Consider the following 22847-nt stretch of genomic DNA (forward strand, 5'->3'; position numbering starts at 1 on the left):
ACAAAAGGCAGAGGTGACAGCTGAAGCCCTGCTGTTCTGTAAGGCCAGAGCTGCAGTTGGGCTGTCTCCAATTCTTGTACCTCATTCTTTCCATATTCAGACTTAGACTTGCTCAGAGCTCAACTACCAGGGAGAAGAACTGCAGGAATTAAAAATGCAGACTGACAGACCTTTTGGGTGGAATAATTCGATGACTGGAACACTTCAATGCATATTGCATGAGTGAATCAGCTAATCATTTTAATGCAAAACTCTCTTTTCCTTTCTTATCCCTTTCTCTTCCACACTGGCTATCCAAAGAGGAAGGAACTTAAGGATTTCAGGAGGGTTAGCCATGGGAGTAAAAGGTTTGATCCTGCAAACTCCAAATGGAAGCTCCTGTGTTGGCAGGATCAGTCCTGTGACTAATGTATCACAGCAGAGAGAGTCTGTTTCATGAACTGTCAGGGTTTTCTTTATCCTTTAAAAAATGACAAATTGAAGATGTTTAATAGATACGTAAGTACTGCAAACTGAAAACTGAATTAACACCACTTTAAAGCAGCATCAGTCTCACAGCACATGTTCAGCATCTTTCCGTACCATGTTGTCATCGGGTGACTAGCACAATCTATTGAAATAATCCTAAAGAGCTCCTTGAAGACTACACTAGGTAATGTTACAATACTGGAAATTACTCAGCAAAGAGAATATAATAAGCATGCTAAAATAACAAAACAATTCTTAAAGACTAAGTTACAGAATGAAGACAAGCTTTCCTTATTAAATTTTTTTATTAAAATTGAGCTATTTTTACATATTTAAAATATTTTATATCCAAATTTTGCAATATTTATGAAAACAATTGTATGCAAACACTTGCATAAAAATATGTAAAATCACAGCTAAGCAATATAAAGCAATACATAGCATGTTCCAAAATGTATTTCAGGACTAGAATACCTGAGTTTTCAATAAGCTGGTTTCCTGCATTTCACTGATTTTTAACAGTTAAATTTAATAATGTATCTGATCTCCTATAAAGCACTTTGGTTGGCAGAAACTGCATGGAAAAGGCAGAGATGGAGCAGAGATATTACTCAGGGTCTATCTTCAGAATCTGCTTCCACGTGAAGATCCACTGTTTGAGATGCTAGGAAGGACTCCCATGTAGCAAGGCACTTAAAAAAAAAACCAACACAGATACATATGAATATAGTGCATAGGGAGATTTCTGTAAAACTGGCAGCCAAGGAGAGAAAAAAGAAAAAATAAATAATCACAGAATACATAAGCATTGTCACAAACTGCTTTTTGTGGGACTCTGGTAAAAGCAAAATATGGTTTCCTAGGCAGCTAAGTGATATGCAAAATGTTAGCCAACATGCTGAGTGAGCTGTAAAGGTCACTTTTACATAATGACAAGCGCACAGTGTGAGCATCATAATTGTATGTGTTAGCATGGAAGATGCTAACATTAATTATGCTCTTCTTTAATCTCTCCCTTTAGTTACAGGCCAAGATCTCTTCCAAATAGAAAGCACACTGTCAGGCAGTTTCCTTGTAATCTCTGTGGATTCCTATTGTATAGCCAATTTTCTTTCCAAGTTAAATTAAAACATTTTTTTTCTAAACACAGAGGGAATTAATTTTTCCCCTGAGTAATGGGAAAGAAATGGGACCAGAAAGACGGGGGCTGGAGGGGTGGGGAAATTGTCATCCTTACAACACATGGCATTTTTCTCCTCATGGAAAAACATAATTGTACAAACTAATTTTTGTATTTGAAGCACCAAGATTGTAGGCAGTAAAATGGAAAAAAAAGAAAAAAAAATCCCCAAATGACTTAGGTTCAATTTGGCTTAAGTGAGTGTTGGCAGCTTAGCAAACCATTATAAATCATAGATTAGTGTTGAGAGTCATGGCAGGGCTATCGCTAGGCAACCTGTGGTGTGGTGATGCTTGTTACTCAAAGTACCAAGTTTCCACTGTTCCAAGTCTGTCATTAGAACATGGCAGGCAAATTCATGCAATAATTTTATTGTTTTGATGCTATTGAAAAAAAAAAGGAAATGGAAACGTTCTAATAAAAAGTTGACTTACACATTCACATCTATTGCTCTTGACAGTGAAGCTTATTTACTACTTACTGTACACCGTTTTTTCCTGAAGAATGTGATATACTATAAAGTCTTCTGAAATGTATCAGGAAATGTTTTCTTTTATATTAATTAATTTTATAATTATATATTAATTTTATATTATCTGAACTTTTAATTAAATCAGTACCTTGAAAACAGCATCATTTCCTGAGTGAAAACTTTTGCCATAAGCTATTCAAGCCATAGTAATTTGCTGTGCCCACCTACAATGAAGTATCTAGCATCCATCTGTCATTGCTTAGGAGACACAGACAATATGTTAGCATTCATGCTGCTTGAATACAGCCACTGAACTCTGTCATGTTAGACAGCTCTAGTGAATGACTTCAAAACTCTGCCATTAAATATGCAGATTTAATCATACCGCATTAAAGAGCTCGGGTCCTGGTATTATTGCATATCCATGTGCAAGCAGACAAGTGGGAGGATCTGACAGTCATGAATAATGTTAAAGTATAAGCTCAAAAAGCAAAATGAAGACACACAGGATGGCTGGACTTGGGGGAATCCATGATGACACAAGGACACAGAACCAGGGATGCCCATAGAATTATGAGTGACAAAAGTAAAAAGAAAAAGCAAACAAAAGTCAGCAGTGATGCCTCTGAAGACACACAAAAGTAGAAGACGTGGGTCTGCAAGATAATGATAGGCTAAAACAGTTGACTGACTTAAGAGATTACAAAGAACAAGTATGTGGGAGCTTATTTCTGCAGAGGTTTTTGTTCATCAGACATGTTAGAGACTGTTCCTGGGGTTTTTATATATTGTCCCCTAGACTATGGAAACCATGAATCTATTCCCCCAGTCTTTCTTTTCCCATCTGGCTGACAAATTCCCCAACTAACTTCTGCTGCGTTTGCACACAACATTATGCTGCTGTTCAGAGCACATCTAAGGTCTGAATTACTGTGAAAAGAAGAATAACAGCGTAAGATTCATGTGGAAATCTGCTTTCTCCACTGACTTTTTGGAGAAATTTATTTTGAAATGGTAAATCAGGGAGAAACTGTGAAAATAGTGCTGGCATGAATAGTGATCTGCAAGTGTTGCAAGCTGATTTCTGACTTAAAAGGTCTTTTTGACCTTTTGTATAAAGCCTTTAAGGTTTGATCATTAGATTCTCCCCTACTTCATGTGACACTGTGGCAGGTGAGTCTATCTGAGATGCCTGAGCTGGAAAGGTAGCATCTTGGTTTTAAAATGTCAGTGAGGAAGCTGCTAGCAACGTGTCTTCACTGTGGTGCTCAGACTCCGACTTCTGTTCGCTAGATTACCTCAGCCTGGATTACCATCCTAGAAAGCTGCAAGGCACATCTGTTTTCCTAGGCTTTTTCTAGGTGTGGGACAAGAAATGATCGCTGTTTCTTGAAGAGCCTTTTGCTGGCAATGACGACTTTTTTTGTCTGAACCACAGTTTAATTTGTACCATGTAGCTCCATGTTTTGTCATTCTGTAATTTCAGTAACGTGAATTAAAATACATATATCAGCACTGGCTAGAATGTAAAAATGGCTTTCTGTTATCTTTGCAACACTGAGCCAAACTGCACGTGTTAACATGCAATCACAATATGTTGCTTAACCAGACAGATACAATCTACTGAAATCTTTCCAGACCAAGATCCAAAGCATTTTTTCCAGTTACATAAGTTATTCAGCTTTTAATTTATCCTTGTTTATAAAACCAAAACACATTTTCCAAAATGTAAGAGCAATGGTGGCTCATTTCACTGTCAGACATCACAGTGCTGCTACAGCTGACAAGTTTTATAATTAACCATACCAAAACAAAACTAGGTCTCTGTGCCTTAGGCTCAAGCTTTTTATATTGTGCAGCATAAACTGCATGAACGACATTTTGTTAGTGATGTATACTTCAACATTATTACAGAATGATTTTACTTCATTCTCCAGGGAGGTTTAAAATGGAGATCTAAATAGAGGATCAGCCATCTTTTTTCTAAAAAAAGAAAAACCAAACCTAGGAAATTAAATGTGCATGCATAGGACTGAAATTCGTAATCCAATTACTTGTAAAAGCCCAGCAGAAGATATAAAAAAGCCTAAATACACAAAATGAAATAGCAACAGCTTAAATAAGGCTACTTCACCTAAAATATTCACATTACTAATGCAGGTCACACCTCTATTCTGCAACATCTTTCTTAGAAAAAAAAACAGAAAAAAGGTTTTCATATAGTACAATTACATATCTAACTCAAAAGGAGATATGAAAATAGAACATGTAGTAGGGATCATAAGAGCAGCGGTGTGTCACATGCAATGTGTGTTTCTGTTCCAGTTCCCTGTTTTCCATGGTTGATGCCTTAAAAATACCATTCAATGATGGCATTTTCTGGAGTAGAATCCGAAAATGAAGTCTTGTGTGTGTCTGAGAGAGAAACAAAAAATACTTCCCTAGTTTCTGGGTGCAAGGAAACAAAAACTGGAGTGCACAGAAACAGTGATTTCCACTTGAAAAAATGTATTCCTAAATGTATTTAAAAGAAATTTTATGGTTCAAAGATGGATTCTGGCTTTGAAGCAACATTCACAGAGACAAACTGGCTCAGCCACGTGGGAGCTTTTGAAAATCACATGAAGTTTGTTAGCTAAGTTCCCAGGCATTGCTAAGGTAGGATGTGATCAACATGCGTGAGCAGCCAACCTTTTGCTGGGCAACCAAATGACTAATTAAATGCATCACTTCAGAGGCCTCCAGGACAAACAACTCTCATATATTTTTCTGCAGCCTTTACTAGTTAGAGATGTACAGAAGGGCTCTGGAGTTAGAGGGAATTTACCGTAATGGGGAAGGGGTATTGTTTTGCCCTAATGAATCTTTTGGATCAATTTGTGTCCGTACAACATGTAGGTTACAGAAATAAACTAAATTATGCTTGAAATAGTTAAGAAAATCAGGAAGTTATGTATAGTTTTGGAAAAGAATAAGCTGTGTCAATACCAACAAGAATCCAGTATAACAAAGATAACTTCAGCTTTCTATCTGATGAAGCTGCAAAGGTTTAACAGGATTAATCTTACATGAGAAAAATAAAACTGGAGGCAATGCTTAAAAGCAAAGGCTCATCCATGCACAAGAAAATACATGTTCTTTCAATGCCGAAACTAATTATCATCCTACATTATGAAAAGAACCCAATCTTCCTGCATTTACTAGAGTGTCTCATGGGCAGTGGAAAACCAAACTGCGGTACATTTGCTGGATTTATAATGTCTAACCAGTCTTTGGATTGGGCTGCAAAATCTAGCCACTTATTCGGGTGTTTTTCCTGAATAGAATAGGTTAACAAAGTTCTTTGCTGAGAAAAATTAAAGTGTTTCTTTTTCTTTGATGCTGTAAATATCCTAGAGACTTTACTAGACATGTGAGAAAAACAAAAGGAAAAACTGAATAGATGTTTAATTGCTATTGTTCTTTGAAGCCAGACTTCAACATTGCCTGGTTTGATTTTGCTACTTTGTACCAGAAACATGTTAGCTAAATAATAATACCACTACCACCACCTCTACCAATAACTTTGTATCTTGCTTTGGTTTTAGTAGGGCTGCATCTTTAGGGCTTTGCAGAATATCTAATCCTAATTTAAGAAAAATCACCCTGGTGACAATCAGCCTTCTCAACTGTAAGCTCCACCCTGTGGACAGCCTGTGATTTCAGCTGTTTGGCAGACAGCTCTTCTGGACTAAGGTGTGACAACAGTGTCACACCACAGGCATGGGAAAAAGGAATAAAATAAATGGTACGGTGTTAACAAATGGTTCATTCAGGAACTTTTCTCTGTCAGGCAAACAAATCAATGCTATTTACTTCAGAAATAGGAGTAAAGTTGTGAATTTTTTAAAAGTAAAACCTTTTTCATATTGCTTCAGAAAATCCTCCTTATTTCAGCAATACACTTACAGTCATTATTAATACAGTATGTTATTGGCTTTAAGCCTTTGTGGAATACAGGGAGACTTAAGCACATATTCAACTCTTTTCCAGATGCAAAGAAAAGGAAGTAGAGAACTCTATGAACTCTTGAAACCAGCTACAGGAATACCAAATACTTGGTCAGTCATGGTAATTCTTGGCTACTAAATAACATTATATTTAAATGTATTATATCATAGCTCATACATTATCGCAGGAAAGCCTTCATTCTCATAGGCCTGCATAGGAGCACCCTGTAAATTTGCAACACTGGGCTTTAATTAGTGTCTTTGTTACCACAGCACTGAGAGACACAAAGAGATTAATCGGTTCCACAACTGCGGAAACAAGGGAATACTTCTTATTCAAGTCTATTAAATGCAGATGGTCAGTAAACTGGAAGGCTACAGAAATACCTCTACTTGTTTTGAATTAATAAGTATGGAGAAATATAATTACAGGTAACACTTTAACGTAACAGTTATGTAACGTGAACATTAATTCAGCTTAAGGGAGACATACTTTTTTATGCTAGCTAAGTGATGCTTGACAAGTTGACAGCAGAATCCTTAGGCAACTACAATCAAGGAAAAATCCAAACAAATGTAAGGCCATACTCCTTCCCCATACTGTCACAAAGAACAACTAACATTTTAGGAATTTTAGTGTACTTTGACACACTGCTATGTTGTATTTGATCATGCTGGGTTTAGTTTTATACAGTCTTGAAGGACTGGATTCTCTACTGCAAAAGCCACCGGAAAACATGAGATGTCTGTGTGTCATTACTCCGTAGTTCTCAGAAATGTAAGGGATGCAGAGAACGGCCACCAACAGGAATCAGTCCTGATTAGGGTGTGCACCTGGGAAATTAAGTCAGCAAGACTGGGGAATAATGAAGAGCACAGAACACAGTGAAATGCTATGGTAGGGAAGGGAATGGGACACTGCTCCTGGAGAGAGGCAAGAAAGGAATTTAACTGGGGCAGAGGGGGGGCGAAGCTGTGGAAAGGAGGAGAAGTAAGTAGTGACTAAGTTAGAAAGCAGATGATTCCTCATAGGAGACAGACAGAAGAGCTGGGCAACTGAATCGTGTTCATGGCATGAGAACATGCAGAGAACATGCTTTTGGGGGGGAGGTGTGGGGAAAGGCAGGATATAAGATGAGGCATGCTACAGAAAGAAAAGGCTTAGTAAGTGTCAAATGGTGCATCAAAAGTGTGAACAAGTAATTTAACTTCAGACCTGAGAGAATGCTAATGATGCAAGTAATAACTGAACAAGTGAAAAAGACTGTAACAAGCACTGTATGCATGAGTTTAATGAGCGAGACTTAAACTATTATCTTTAAGGCAGGATTTTGTTTTCTACTGAAAGCATAAAGATCATATTCTGATTCTCAGGTTTCTGACAATCCCTTCCTGAAGTTTTACTTCCAAACAGTGAAAGCAGATGCCAGGGCTTCTTTTTCTGCTGTTCTCAGGGCTGCATTGCATACCTGTAGTTTGTAATATAAGGGCCTCTGACAGTAATCACTTCTCCAATAATTAACCATCAGCAATAACCACAGGTCTCCAATAAACACGCACATTTTAGACCAAAGCTCCCATTAAATATTAATTTTATCAATTTCTCTTGAATGTCAGGATTAAGATAATGTTTTTCTGATAAAACACAAAAAAATTGGTAAGCCCGCACTTTGCAAAGAATAAGTGATACACTTAGCACAATGTTTTCTATTATTGCAACTGCTGCAGTAAGATAAGGTGTTTTTCTTCTAAAATCTAGATCTACCAAGATGTAACAGCAAAAATGTTTTATGCAGATTTCAATATTCAATACAAGCACCAACAAAGAATAATGTCTCTGTATAAATGAGTTTGTCTGGTATTTCAGAGGCTATTTAAGAAGAACCACTGGCAGTTACAGAGACAGCTGAAGCATTTTCTGCAGGTTGTGACTTAATGATAGTCATTTCATGTACAGTACGAGCTTTGGTGTTCTAAATTAAAATTCTAATCCAGCAAAAGGCATTTCTAGACAGGAAAGAGAACCAAAGAATTATTTTTGTATTTTCATTTAGCTAATCATTCATTAACAAAATATTCCCATATATTTAGCATGATTTTAACATATGTATTGCTGATATAGAAGTCAGAGATCATCAATAAGTGAAGAAAATGTGAGAAGATGCCAAAAGCTTGCTGCCTGATTTCAGAAAATATTTTGATCTTAATATGTAACAACAGATTGTCAATGTCCATGCATCTCACAGACTGTATGTTAATTAATTAGACTTGATGATCAAGAACTCTGTCTTTTCAATTATGTTTTAACAAAATGATTTGTAAAATCAGGGCACTGTCACTGGCTAACAGGCAATCCATATAAAGTTTAGTATATGGAAATCAACATATATCCTAAAAATTACTAATTTATGACTAATAGATGGCTTAGTGAATTCAGTTTTTTTCTTCCCAAACTAAGGAGAAATACTTTAAAAAAATTCAAGACATATGGGATATTTTCAAAATGCATACTTCAGTCAGCGTGTTCCCCATGAAGAAACTTCACAGAATGCTTCACATGTTTTGTTATATGCCTTCGATTTCTCTTTCTTAGTATATACTCTTGTAAAGGAGAATTCTACCAATAATATGAGCCAAGGCATTTAAGGTGAGAATCAGAATTAATTCCAACATTTTTCTTTCTTTCTGAAGCAGTGACTTTCAATTACAAAAAGATACAATGTATTCATTGCATACACTTGCAGCATTTGTATTTTTTAGAAAAGTGCAATAAGCTTTTCATATTGATTTCTCAAAATTGTATTGTTCTTCTTTATCCTTGTAAAGTCTGATTACTCATGAAAGACAATTCCTTAGAGAAAGAATGTGCTGTCTGAAATGGAATCACATTTAAACGTTTTCCTCATACAAGATCATTTACACAAGTCTGAGCTTTCCAGAGGGCTTCTTCATGCAGTTACAGCAAAAGGTTTCCAAACTGAAATATAGCAGCTGATGTTGAACCGGAAAATATGTTCCAGATTGCTGTGGTTAGTAAAACAAGAGTGCCCTCTGTCGATGATGAACTCGGGATCAACTACTTGGGCACAAATAAAACACGTTTTGCTTGAAATGTGTCAAAATAAGGATAACTGCCTCCCCGCAAAAACTGGTTCTGAAGCTAACACAGGTTTGAACTAAACCGCAAAATTTCTCTTTACAGACAACCCTTGGACTTCTCCATTGAAGTAATAACATTGCTATGAGAAAGGGTTTTACCTCTTCATAATAACGGAGATTGTTCTCAGCCACATTAGTGAACGTTGATCTCATATCACACTGCATGTTCTGCTTCCACCTGTCCCAATCCGCTTTCAGAGCATTATTGGCACATTCGACTTTGTCTTCAAGTTTCCCAATCTCTTCCAAGAACTAAATATGAATTGTAAACATTGAAAAATATCAGTAAAGTCACCATTTCAAAAGTGATTGCAGTGCAGACAAACAGAACTGCAGAACTAAGGCTGGTATTTAACTTAGGACAGAAAATCATTCCCCAGGGATAAATGAAAATTTTATTCTTAATTAATAACTCAGTACAATTTCTGAAATATTAGTAACAGAAATTATAGTCCGGAATTAAAGTGTTGCTGAAGATACTGTTTTTGACTGAGAACTTACAGACTGGTGCCTCTTGACTAGCAGTTGACAGTAATGCATCTAACAAGGAAAATACAGGGGGCTTTACTGAAGCAGAATCAACTATACAAATTAGATTTGGCCAGAAAAGCTGAGAGAACCCTGACAAAACCTTTGATAACCCCAGGAGAAACGAGAATGGGGAGAAGACAGCAGAAATTAAAAGAACAAACTTTCTGAATTCTTGCCTGTCACCTTGCCATCTTTTTTTGTGGACCTAACCGCTGCGCGACCATTTGGGGGAGCGAGAAATACAGAAACAGAGAAAGAAATTAAACCAAAGGACTTCTGCAGTGAAGAAACCCTTTCGCAGTGATCCTTGATGAAAAACCTTGAGGGCTACTCCACAGACATTATTTGCTTCTAATTACTGTAGATGCACAAAGTGACTTTTCAGCTAATGGGAATGAGTGAGCGGACAGAGGCCCTCTGTTTAATGAGTCTTCTAGTCCTCTCAATAATTTTGTGACCTGTTGTCATTTACTAATCAGCTGTGTCAATTCTGGCTGGCACCCAGTCACAGAACAAGGTACACCTGCAGTTACAGTGCAGATTCAGCTGTGTGCTGGGCCTGGCCAAGCCCCCAGCAGCCCTGCAGCGCTGCGCTCGCACCGGTGCCCGGTGGCGGTGACAGCCCACTGGGGTTCGGGTGCTGCTGAGCGGGGCTCCCGCAGCACCACGGCTTCTCCACCCACCCACCCCAGGCTGGGGGGGACAGGTCTTGGCAGGGGACGCAGCCAGGACAGCTGACCCAAAGTGACCAAAGGGATACTCTGTACCGTATGACATCTGCTCAGATATAAAAGCGAAGAGCAAGGAGGAGGAAGGCAGGGCATTCGTTATTTACGGCGTTTGTCTTCCAGAGCAACCGCTACGCGTACTGAAGCCCTGCTTCCCGGGAAGTGGCCAAACATCACCTGATGATGGGAAGCAGAGAGCAACATCTTTTGTTTTCCTTTGCTTCTATGTACATGACCTTTGCTGTTGCTTCATGAAACTGTCTTTATCTTGACCCACAAGGTTTTTTCCACCTTATTTCCCCACCCACCTCCCAGCCCCATTCTGCTGAGGAGGGGAGCGACAGAGTGGCTTGGTGGGCACCAGGTGTCCAGCCAAGGTCAACCCACCACAATCTGCTGGTACTGCACAGCGACTGTCTGCAGCGGGAGGGAGGTCAGGCAGAAACACCACCAATGAGGAACATCCAGCAGGAAAAGTTCATCTCTTTGTATTGTTTCCATTGCAACTCAGGTCCCACACATCATCCTCTTCTTCCTTGTATTCTGCTTTCAGGCAGGTTGGTTTTTTCCTCATACAACACCCCTGTAAAGTTGCATATGTGCTTATGCTCTCTGCAGAGCTGGTGCTTTCATTATATGAACTTTAGGATGCCAGGGTTAACTTCCCGGATTTTCAAGGAAAGCTTACGCTATTGGCAGAATGCAGAAACATCAAAATTCACAGCAGGATGTGGGAAGTCTTGGTGTGCAGTCTGCAGCTTGAACCATGCAAGGAAGACAGAGTTCCAGTACAACAGCCAGCAGTGCTGCCGCCATCAGACACGAACAAAGCAACACTACCAGAAATGGTCACAGAACCTCAGCCCAGTGCTTAATTCACAAACCACAGATCACAATTCAGTCTGACATACTAGAATCCTTCAGCTCTTAAAGTAACCAAAAACTCAGCTAGTAAAACTGAAAATTTCATCTGAATGGATTTTCTCCACATTCCACAATACACAGATGAATAAATGTTTCTAGTTTAGACTTGATTTCTACATTGATTTCCCTTGCCACACTTCTAGATTAATGAAATACTGGTTATTAATCAAGAACAAAATGCAAAATATTATTTCTACTTTACTGAAAAGTCCAAGTTCAATTATCTAGACAGACCAGTAATTAAACTATGGACAAGGGTAATTTCGACTACCAACACTGTATTCAATCTGAAAAGGTCAATCCAAAACTTGAATGTGGGGAAATTTCCTTTAAAGGAATTACAGGCAGCTGGATTTGGTATCTTGGACATGTCCCAAGTTAATTGCCTTTCCTTCAAACACCAAAAATGAATGCACACCGAATACTGAAAAGTGAATATTTTTAAATGATTTAGAGTAGGAAAGGCAGTTGGATCCATTTTCTGCTTTTGCAGAAAAAGTCCCTATATGGGAATGAGCTAGGCTATAGACATAAAGAACTCTTCCAACTTAGAAGTCCTGGCTGCAGCAGCTTCCCCTTATCTTGTCCTTCATATCATTAAGATATTCATTTTTCAGTTTGTTTTTGTATTGCCTTTTCTAGGAACTATGACTTTCTTCCACGGTGTAGTCACATCATGTGGACAGGCAGACTGTTCTACATCCCTGCCTGGATATGTGGTTTACACATCACCCTGTAAAGCCCAAAAGAAACTGTCTGTTGTATCAAGGCAAGGGTTGGACTTAAGGTCTAAAGACGGCGTTATGCCGCACACCCTCATCTCAGGTACAGAGGTATAAGATCTACTTTTTCACAACTGAAAAGAAACACAAATGCCACCCTCTTCAGGGGCCATGACAGCAGAAATCAAAGAACAATGGCTTAGTCTCAACAAAAACATCTGCCTAGTGTGTTCCTCATTTATAAGATGTACATTGTTACAATTTATCCTTCAAAGTAAATATGATTCTGGATCCATTTTTTTATGTTGACCTCACTGAGGCAGCCTGTGTGGTAAGTTAAACCTCACATCAGTGATGGCCAGAAAAAGCCAGCACAGTGCTAACCAGGCATCAGAGCACGGGACGGGAAGGTGGGAGGCAGCTAGGGCAGAGCACTACCCGATGTGAACAGTGAGCCTGTAGCCAAAGAGACTTGGCCCGTGAGCCAAACTACCTGGTAAGTGACGCAGCATTTTACACTATCTCACTATGCAAAATAGCATGCTTTTCTATCTGCTACATGAAATAATCCTACAGCTTGGTGATACTAACCCTTTTTAGCCTGCAGTTAAAACATAAGATATATTCAGAATGTGATAGATTCAGCATTTAATCTCTTTACTACTCAGTTTCAAGCCTGAATACTGGAGTCCTTAAGTTAGCATTTAATGCTTATCTGGTTCTGTCAGAGCACATTATACCAACCTTTTGTCAGAATTACTGTTAACACTAGTGGCAGTACCAAAGCTGTTGAAAACTCCCAAACCACAGAGGGAGGCACTAGCATTGCTGTGTACGCCTTCAGAATGGAGTGTGGGAGCAATGGAGTCAAAAAACTCCAACGTCTTTACAGCCAGAGCTCTAGAAGTAAAAAAAGTCTAGATAAGCAGGAGGGCACCAAAGTCCTCCCAAGTATCCCTGTCACAGCCTGCATCCAAAAGCACAGCCTTCAAACCTTCCACACCCTGAACAACTGCCGCCTTCATGGACTGAATTTTGGCATGGGAGACAAGGTTTTGGCTTTTTAGCAGCACCACAAGCAGCTTTCTAAAAGCTTGGTGGCAGAAGCACAGCTCAAGAAAATGTGTTTTCCCAGCCAAGGAGCCTGACATCTCATAAGGTTTAATTTGAGATTCCAGCCTATTTCAGCTGCGCTGACCTTGGGGATGTTCTGTATTCTCCTGCTGTATAACCTCCTGTTTGTTAAATCATTTAATGTTTGCCATTTTGTTTAGCATTTGTGACCAATGCTAAAGATCTTACGCCTTTTATCAGCTCTAATGACAGTCTGAGATTCCATCTCTATGGTGGAAATCATGGTGGTTTAACCCAGCAGACAGCTAAACACCACACAGCCACTTGCTCACTGCCCTTCCGCCCAGTGGGATGGGAGAGAGAACTGGGGAAAGGAGTAAAATTTGTGGGTTGAGACAGAGACAGTTTAATGGGATAGAAAAGAAAGGGAAAATAATAACAACAGAATTACAATGTACAAAACAAGTGATGCACAATGCAATTGCTCACCACCCGCCGACTGACGAGTTCCCAAGCACCAGCCCCCAGCCAGCTTTCCTCCCAGTTTATATGCCGAGCATGACATCATATGGTATGGAATATCCCTTTGGCTAGTTTTGGGTCAGCTGAGCCAGCTGTATCTCCTCCTAGCTCATTGTGCCCCTCCAGCCTACTCACTGGTAGTAGTAGAGGCAGGGTAAGAAGATGAAAAGTCCTTGACTTAGTGTACACAGTGCTTAGTAACAACTAAAAACATCAGCATGTTAGCAACATTATTCTTACCCTAAATCCAAAACACCGCACCCTACCAGCTACTAGGAAGAAAATTAACTCTATCCCAGCTGAAACCAGGACAATATGTACTTCAAGATTAGAGCTCACACCACTCATTGTCAGCAGAATTCTGGCTACTAGATGGCACTGACCAGTTCAATCTGACACCTATGAGATCATTAGCCGCTACACGAGTTCTGCTTAGGAACAGAAATGCACAAATACAGCCAAACTCAGTGTTTGACACCAATTCCAGTAACAGTACCTCTGTTATGACCACCTTTTATTCTGAAATCATTCTGCTTAAAAATGGCAGCAAAATATTTCAACACATAATAAAAATTAGAACATAGTAACAACCTGATGAAAACAACTAACAAGTTACTTGAATTGTTAAAAATAGTAGTACACCATTCTCTGTGGCCAAACTATCATTAATAGAAAAAGCCTTCGACATCTAATTAAGAAAAAGTCTTCAGGACACAGCTGCCACTCAATTAGAGAACAGAGGATTTTACGATTAGATTAGACTGACATCTGTTTTACTGCTCTCATGAGACTGCAAGGAGAATCAGGCTCTCAGAAACAGGGTTTTTTGAAATGAGTAAGAAACAGAGGAGTTGGAAAGATAAAACAAAAGTCTGAACACCTGGGTAATCACCTGTCCAAAGGCTTTTACCAAAACTGTAAAAACAGTTTTGGAAACAAACAGTGAAAAAGACCAGGTTGTGCAAACTGATCTCAAAACTTTACTGGAAGCAAGTACAAACATCTCCTTATGGAGTAAACCATTGTCAATATCAAATCGACATGGCATGATCAGCTCTATGCTAAAAGAAAAACAATCCTTTTTGTCTGTAACAGTTCAGGAGAAGACAGTGTATGCACCTGGTTTCAGGACCCCATCAGATTATAACAGTAACACATTCTGGAAAGACCACATCCTGCCAGGCAATGTTCTCTTACCTATGGTGGGCAGCAGTACGACTAGCTGCTGAACGAGCTCTGTGACATTGGAATTCTTTGCTGAATCACTCTGTGCAAATGCAACTGTTCTTAGCAGGTTGCCAACAAACCATACAAATAGGAAGTACTGATTAAAAGGGACACAACATTACAAAGTTGATACAACTAGCTGCATATAATTAACTTATGCAATGACGTCTTACACTCCTTTCTAACAGAATAAATTCTTAGAATGACAGACTATCTCACGTTGGAAGGGACCCATAAGGATCACTCTTAATATATACTGTGCTTTTACATGCAATGCAACTAAAGCACGCTGCCGGCTTGTGGGGCACCCACATGTGCATTTTCTAAAAGCTTCGGACTTTATACATTAACTAAGGACAAAGGGCAGGAGAAGCACCAGAGGAAGTACAGAAACAAAAACAGATGAGAGAACACAAAGGCAGTGAAATGAGAGGACAATATAAGATAGAAGTAAACAGAATTTCTACTTCAGGAGAAAAAAGACCCAGAGGTCTGTACTTACTGTCCCACTGCAAGACACAACATACCATGGCCATAGTAGATATCAGACAGTGGCAATGTATTATTTATTCAGCTCAGTGACAAGAAATAATAAAAATATGCATTTCAGGTACCAAAAACTATCTAAACAGCTCATCTTTACATGAAAGCTAATTATGACAACCCTAATAAAAAATATCTGAAATGCCACGGACTATCTCCTTTGATGTATTAAAAAACTGTTGTTATTATTATTTGTCAATTACATATTATTTACACTGTGTAACACCTTGTGTTAACACTGTGCTAAAAGGACATTATTTAGGCTGAGAGTTAACCAAAAATTTTAAAATGCCAATATGCATCCCAGAAGTTCCCTATCATTGGCCTGCTGAGCCTTGCCGACGGTTTTGGGGATGCCTGCTCCCATGGGCCTGACTTCACTAGAATGAATGAAGTTGTCATACTGGAAGTAAAATAATATCCCTGGGCCCAACCAAATAAGACCGAAACCTGAAAGAACAGAATCCAGAACTTTTTATTTCAAATTAGTTTAATGAACAGCTTCGCTCATTCTAACCACCTCCTCTCCCTCTCCTTCTCCTACCAGAATGGCGCAGCAGCTACGAGAGCACTGCAGCCAGTCTTACTTTCTTTTAACTCCCAGCGTAGAAGTAAACGGAAATGCTAAAAATAAGCTGTGGTACAATCTGTGTTGACAAAACACAGCAGTCGCCCACTATTACCATTCCTTTGCTCCAGCAGCTTGTCTACTGAAGTTTTGCATCTTTTCACGATCTCCCTTGCCTGGCACACATAGCTACAAAGACCAAACCTTTTCAGAGTAAGTATGAGAATTATAGAGGCACCATCCAGTTACAAAGCATGGCTTCAGAGGACACACTTTCTTCAGGGGACCATCTTTTGCAGTTACTAAGGCCTGGAAATTTCAGCTTTCTGTACATACTCACCAGATCCTTTTCTGTCTTTTTATTGGCTAAAGCATCAACTTTGGAGTCAAGCTCGCCTTGAATTTGGTCTCTCCTTTTCAAAACACCCTTAATACAGAAGAGAAAAAAAAAGAATTACACCAAATTTTAGACATCTATTCAGAAAACCACCCATCAAACAACTTGCCTAATTAATAATTTAAGCAAGATCACAGAATTATGCCATTTAATAATTTTGATGTGATACATGTACTTTCCTCCAAAAAAAAATCTTAAAATTACGAAGACCAATTTTTCAATACCTGTGTTTTATCTTATGTGTTTTTCAAGAATCTTAGTAAATCCAAAATTGGTGCCGAAAGAATCTGACATATACAATATCATTGCTCGCTGTATGAGAAAAGCTGCAACAGCGGTTTACTTAGTATCTGAACTCAACTAACTTAACTAAGCTCAACTTACTGTATATTCCTATTTTAAAACAGCACAATGAGTTTGCCAAATCTCATGAACAAAAGTATCTTCTTTGAGTAAAAGTTACAACAGAAAGTAGGATGACTAAAAATGGTTTACCAAGCATTATTGAAATTGTGACTTTAACCTTCGATATTATTTTGCAAGTCCCAAATGTAGTTCAGAAACATCAGATAAAATTATCATTAAAATGATAGATGTTCTAACATCGATATACTAGCTTATTTTCAGCATATGTAATTACTACCTCCTTTAAAACTGTCTTATCGGGTATTGGATTTTTAGCATAATGTCAAAAAATAATTAGAAAGGGGAAGAAACGTTACTTGTTAAACTACAAAACAGGAATGGTATTACAGATTAAATTTCCATTTCCGATGCTCATTTGCTCTGTGACCTTGACGAAGCCTTACAAATTTCTCTTTGCCTTAGTTTCCTCATCTGTAAAAGCACACTCAGGTGTGCTTATCTTGCAGAAATGTCCTTTAGTCCCTTTGAAAAAGAAAATCAGAAACGGGACATATATAATTATAAATTTCAAAACCTTGTTTTACATTACCTTGCCACAACTGGTTTTACTGCTTCTCCTGCATATACTGAAGAGGTTTTCAGTAATCACCTCTAGCACAGGGCATGTTGAAACAGCACAGGACACAAGCAGCTCTACTTTCTCTAGCTGTCTTATTTTACAGAGTTCTTAACAAACACAATAGAACAATTTAGGAGGTTAATTTTCAAATAATTTTTTGATGTTTCTTTTTGAACAGGTACTCACTAGAAAACATCAGTAAACCTGACTTTGGACAGTTCTGAGTAATAGATTAGTAATACATACTAATGCTTTATAGTTGAATAAATAAGAATAAATGTAAACCTATACTTCAGTACTTCAGAATATCTTTTGATTAGATAAATACAGAAAATACTTAGCTGCAAACACAGAAGCAAACAAAATATGTCTCGAACAGCTTTCTTTCATATTACAAATGCTTTCTCTTTTTTACCATTTCTTTTGCCTCCTTTAAAACTGTTTTAGTGACTATTTGGCAACTTCTATCACAAATACTCCTTAAATTACAAGATAAAACCTATTATTTTAATATTAATGTGCTACAACTATAGACAAGTGCTGACTTCTAACAGCAAACAGAGGAACTGTGTTTGAAAAAAATATTATGATACTTCTATAGGTTTTTTGTGTAATATTTAATGGCACCCTGCCACAAAACCCTCAAATAGTTTTATGTGGCCCCATAACCAATTTATTGCTGCAATTTGTGCCCTGAGGCACAGCAGTACTCTGCACACCCCAGATCTGTTCTGTGAGTTAGGTAGGAAGGAGCCAGCCCAGATGTAAATATTTTAGCTATGAATTCATCTCTTTCCCCAGTTTAAGGCTGAACTCCCAACACTGGAAAATACAAGGAATGTATTGCATTGACCACACCTTCTTCTGCACATGTGCAGCACCGCACAAAGGTCCCTGTGATGGGGGTTAAACACACCTCTGAAAGCAGGTTTTACTAGTGTGTCACTTCCCCTCTTGTGTTTTGGTTGTGACTAGTCATGCCCTCTCCAAACTGTGAGAGGGAAATAAGCCATTGGAAAAATAAACATCTATGGTGAACGAAAGGAATGGAACAGCTGTAGAACAGGAATGAACTCGTGGAAGAAGATTTTCATCCAGATGGGACCTCATGGCAGCCTAATGCTGCGTTGGCAAGTGTTGCATCAAGAACACTGCAAATGGAAAAAAAAAATGCAACGGGCAACAGCTACTTGTAATGTGCATGAAGAGCCAGGGAGTCATTCTGGGGTTTGTCCACAGAAACTCCTCTGTGCTCTGGACAGAAGAGAACGCCTGAGAAAGGGTGAGCCAGGCTGCAAACTAGAAGGCAATGGGCAGGCAGCTTCTCTTCAATAGCAAAGGCTAGGATTGCTCATGGGTAACAGAAGTTCTGAAAAAATAAGTTTGGAAGTGGGGGAGAGGAAGAAGACCTGCAATTGCTAGGACAGTGATCGCTTTAGATCTTTAAGCAAAGCAGTACCTACCTCCATTTACCTGCACGTACATGTGAATAATGAGGCCTGTGAGATACAGGACATTTTGTATGGCCCTTCTTTCAGTGGAGCTTGTTTTAAAGATAGAAGTCATTGCAGCAGTAATTCTTAACCTTCTGGTAGCTAAGCCTTACCAAGAAACTGGCAATGTTCTGCACAGTGCCAGCAAAGGCTCAGTTAACTTGGGTCTTGCTCTACCCATGCCCTGTAACACGCTCTAAGCCCCTACTCAGAAACTACCGCAGTAGGAGTTGGGTTCCCAGCAGCAAGGCAAGAACAGATACTGCATCTTGCACCGCTCAAAACCTAAACAAAGAGGGGTTTGTACACATTTTTGCTTTCTGGAGGCAGCAGAGTGGGAATTATGACATGCTGAATTCAGTTACTTAATTATGTTGATTATCCATCAGCACTGAGTTTATCAACTCTGTACTCAGATTTTTTACATTCTCTCCAAGTGCAAGAAAAATATGTACATAAAGGGAACTGAGAACATCATCTTAGGGCAAAGACTAACACATGCTTATATAATGGCACAGGGACTGGAAGTTCCCTGCTGTTCTGGAAAAAGAAAACATAGTTTAGGAACATCTCCTAGAAAGGGAAAAACCTCTCCACTCCTTTTCCCCCACACAATCTGTTACTCGATGAGTTCATATTTCAGCAGTGTCAGAGGAGGTCTTAGCTGCTGTTCTCCAAACCTTTCTGTTCCCGTCCCTCTGCGACAACGCAGAGCGCTCTGAAGGTGGCACAACCAGGCTCTCCTTAGCACAGCTACCAAGGGCTGCCTGCCACGCAGAACTATCCAGCTCTTCTCAGCTGGAAGGGGTGCCTCTTGCCTGATTAGCAAGGGAAACAGGACCAGCTGGATCCTCTGCTAACGGACAACTATCCTGTGCTGTGCATGTTTAGTAACAACAGAGGGACTGCAAAATCATTTTCATCATTACAAATTCTCTTCTAGAGTTTGTCACTGGACTAAGCCAAATTTTATACACAGCCACAGCAATCCTTAAGAAAACCTTACCATCAGAATTTCACTGTAGAGAACGTATTCATGTAAAATGGGCAGCAGGTTTTCCGAGAGCCCTGCCATTCGCTTCTCCGTAGCCTTGCAACACTTGTCGATGCAGCTGGCAACACCTTTTAGGGAGTCTGCTATATCTTCTTCTGATGCTGACCAGAGTGTGTGGATGGGGCCGTACTCCTTCATTTCATTAAAATACTCTTAACAGGAACATATACATATATTACTCTTTTGTTCATTGGTAGTTGTCTAAGTGATACTAACTGCAACCTCATATTTACTGTGAACAAAGCAAGAGACCGAGGCTAATGTTTAATTAAATGACCAAGATAAGTAAACTGCAGTTCATTGTTCATGAATAAACTAATTGATGTATTGTAATTAAGTAGTTCCTAGAAATCTATCAGCAAAAATGGCCCAGTGATTTCAAAAGGACACACAAACACAGGTAGACCTCAAGAGTTGTATTCAAGATGACCCAGTGGCCTGAATTACTTTATGTTCTCCTCACAGAGAGGGACAGGAGCCATAGCAGCCCCAAGCAGCAATTGGTCTGACTTGCTTCTGCTGTCCTGAATTTCTCTGCTTACAGGACTGCTCTGGATCCTCTCTGGGTTATTAAAGCTAGCAGCCTTGGTTGTGTCCCAAAAGCTTCAGATGACACACCGAAGTTCACTCCAGTTCTGCATGTGTTATCTCTTTTAGTAGGTTTTATTAATCTAAATACAAGGATATCCTACGTATTATTTCTCTTGTGTCTCCAGGCCAATTAATTCATTGTGCCATTTGGTAAGGCTAAACTCGGGCAAGGCTGGATATGACCTGGAAGCTGCGTGTTCACAGGAGGGTACTACGAATGCATTGGTCATGTATTGAAAACACAATTTCATCACAACTAAATTTATAATGAAGAAACATCCAAGAAAAGATGCAAAGCAGCTGGGTGGCATGAAGAGTGTAATGTTTACTTTGAGGTTAATTGGACAAAAAAAACCTCCATGGAAGATGTAATTAAGAATCCCATGTTAAGCTACCAGAAGCAGGAATGTTCTCTGAACCACAGCTATCAACAGTTCACATCCACAACAGTGCGGCCCTGCACACAAGTGTTCTGACAAGTGCTATCTGGAAAATCTAGAAAGAAGTTCTAACCTACAGCATTTGGGAGCATGTCAAAATTAATAAGGTTTTCCAAGAAATATTTTGGCACCGATGCCTTGAACCTATGGATCTCAGCCAGCTGTTTCCACTGAAATTAGCAATATCAAAAGGAACTCTTTTCACCAACATGTATTTTCCTTTTGTAGCACCCCTCCAGTTTAGTGAGGACACACTGTGATCTGGCACTGCACAATAAAGCACAAGGCCTCAGTTATTAGAGAACACAGCAGAGCTCTTCAGATTATATTATACAGACAATAAGATCCCTCAGGTGCTGACCAGTGGGAATTCTACTGAACGGGCCTAACCTGAGATCAGGGTCAATCTCAGAAAGCCAGTAATTTAGCGTTCCAAGTAAGGCATGCAAATTGCTGTTAATTAAGGAAAAAAATGAGATTTCAGTCATCCTTCTTAAGGAAACTCTTAAGAGGCACAGTTTCCCATGACAAAAATTATGGCCAGCAGTAAAGCTATGTAAAACAATTAAAATCTACTTGGTCAACACAGGAAAAAGGTGCAGAATGAAACCCAAAGAGAGATGTTTAGAGATCTGGAATCTAGACAGCATTATGCTAGTATGAGACAGCACAGAAAACTGTGACTACTTACATTCCAGTGAAAGTACAAAACAAAAGGTCATGCAGCTTTCCAAAAAGCACAAGGAAAAAGACAGCCAGACTTGCTACATTCTCTTCTAAGTTCCTTCTCAAGTACTTCAATGACATGTTAAAACACTTTCTATTAACAACTTATTCAAACTAACTTGAAGGTCTGCCAAAATAATGACCATTATAAAAAGCACAGTATAAGCACAAATTTCCCTTTTCCGTGCTTGCCAGAAAGTGTATTTTGCCTGGCATAATGGAAACTAATTTATTTTTCCAATATATTAACTTCTTAAATCAATAAAACCGGTACTTGCTTTCTACTTACCCCTTTCTTCTTTGTAAATTCTATGAGCTATTTTGTCTAGTACATTTATTTTCTGACTAAATGTTTCCATGTAGTTGTTCATTTCTGTAAACATTTCAGGACGATTTTTCACTCCTCCTCTTACTGAGGATGCTACAGCTCTGACGGTCTGTCCCATCCTGCTCAGCAAACTGGGACCTTGCTTCTTGTGTGAGGAGAGTTCCTAAAGACAAAAGAAGCCGTGTTTACTTCCAAATACTTTTTTAAATTCTCTGAAAATAATGCATACTTTAAAGCCTCTGTGTGTCTTTTGCACGTGTAAATCTTACTTTAACATTTTTAGACCAGTGTCAGAACCATCATGTATATTTATTAACTGAGCCTTTCTGGGCAAACACAAGCATGCCGTGTATCACACTCTTGCAAGAATGATTAAAGATGGCAGAGAACCTTCACCCTTTCATTCCTTAGGGTGAGGTGGCTAGTTTGCAATTTGGCCTTTTGAACAGGAAAGTAGAGGTAATGATTGCAGAAGGAAGTAATTGAGAAAAGCAAACAATGATCCCACTGGAAGAAGTAATCCATCTATCTTTTTTGTAACTCTTTTTTAATACGTTGTGCTAGAATAACCTTTACTGAAGTTCAAGGCAAGCTTTTCTGAGTACAAAACTCCAGTTTTCAACTGGACACATCTTGCAAAAATACAACAGGAAATTCAAAGGCTGTATTTTTCTTTTATGAGACTAGTATCATCTTTTTTTAAAAAAGCAGATGAAAAAGACAGTG

The 22847-nt window shown here is 38.9% G+C and overlaps 1 protein-coding gene across 2 annotated transcripts in view; it reads right to left on the minus strand.

Moving 5' to 3' along the window:
- Window positions 1–759: 759 nt before the first annotated feature.
- Window positions 760–22847, minus strand: part of SNX7 (sorting nexin 7) — a 31145-nt gene continuing 9057 nt past the window's right edge. For both annotated transcript variants that reach the window (XM_040609941.1, XM_040609940.1), the window contains 5 exons: window positions 22083–22284; window positions 19989–20188; window positions 16448–16534; window positions 9368–9520; window positions 760–1160 (listed from right to left, as the gene is read on the minus strand). In XM_040609941.1, coding sequence (XP_040465875.1) covers window positions 1080–1160; window positions 9368–9520; window positions 16448–16534; window positions 19989–20188; window positions 22083–22284 — 723 coding nt within the window. In that variant the 3' untranslated portion in view covers window positions 760–1079. The remainder of the gene's footprint in view (window positions 1161–9367; window positions 9521–16447; window positions 16535–19988; window positions 20189–22082; window positions 22285–22847) is intronic.

Source organism: Falco naumanni, chromosome 11 (genome assembly GCF_017639655.2).
Source record: "Falco naumanni isolate bFalNau1 chromosome 11, bFalNau1.pat, whole genome shotgun sequence".
In the NCBI taxonomy this organism is placed as follows: Eukaryota; Metazoa; Chordata; class Aves; order Falconiformes; family Falconidae; genus Falco; species Falco naumanni.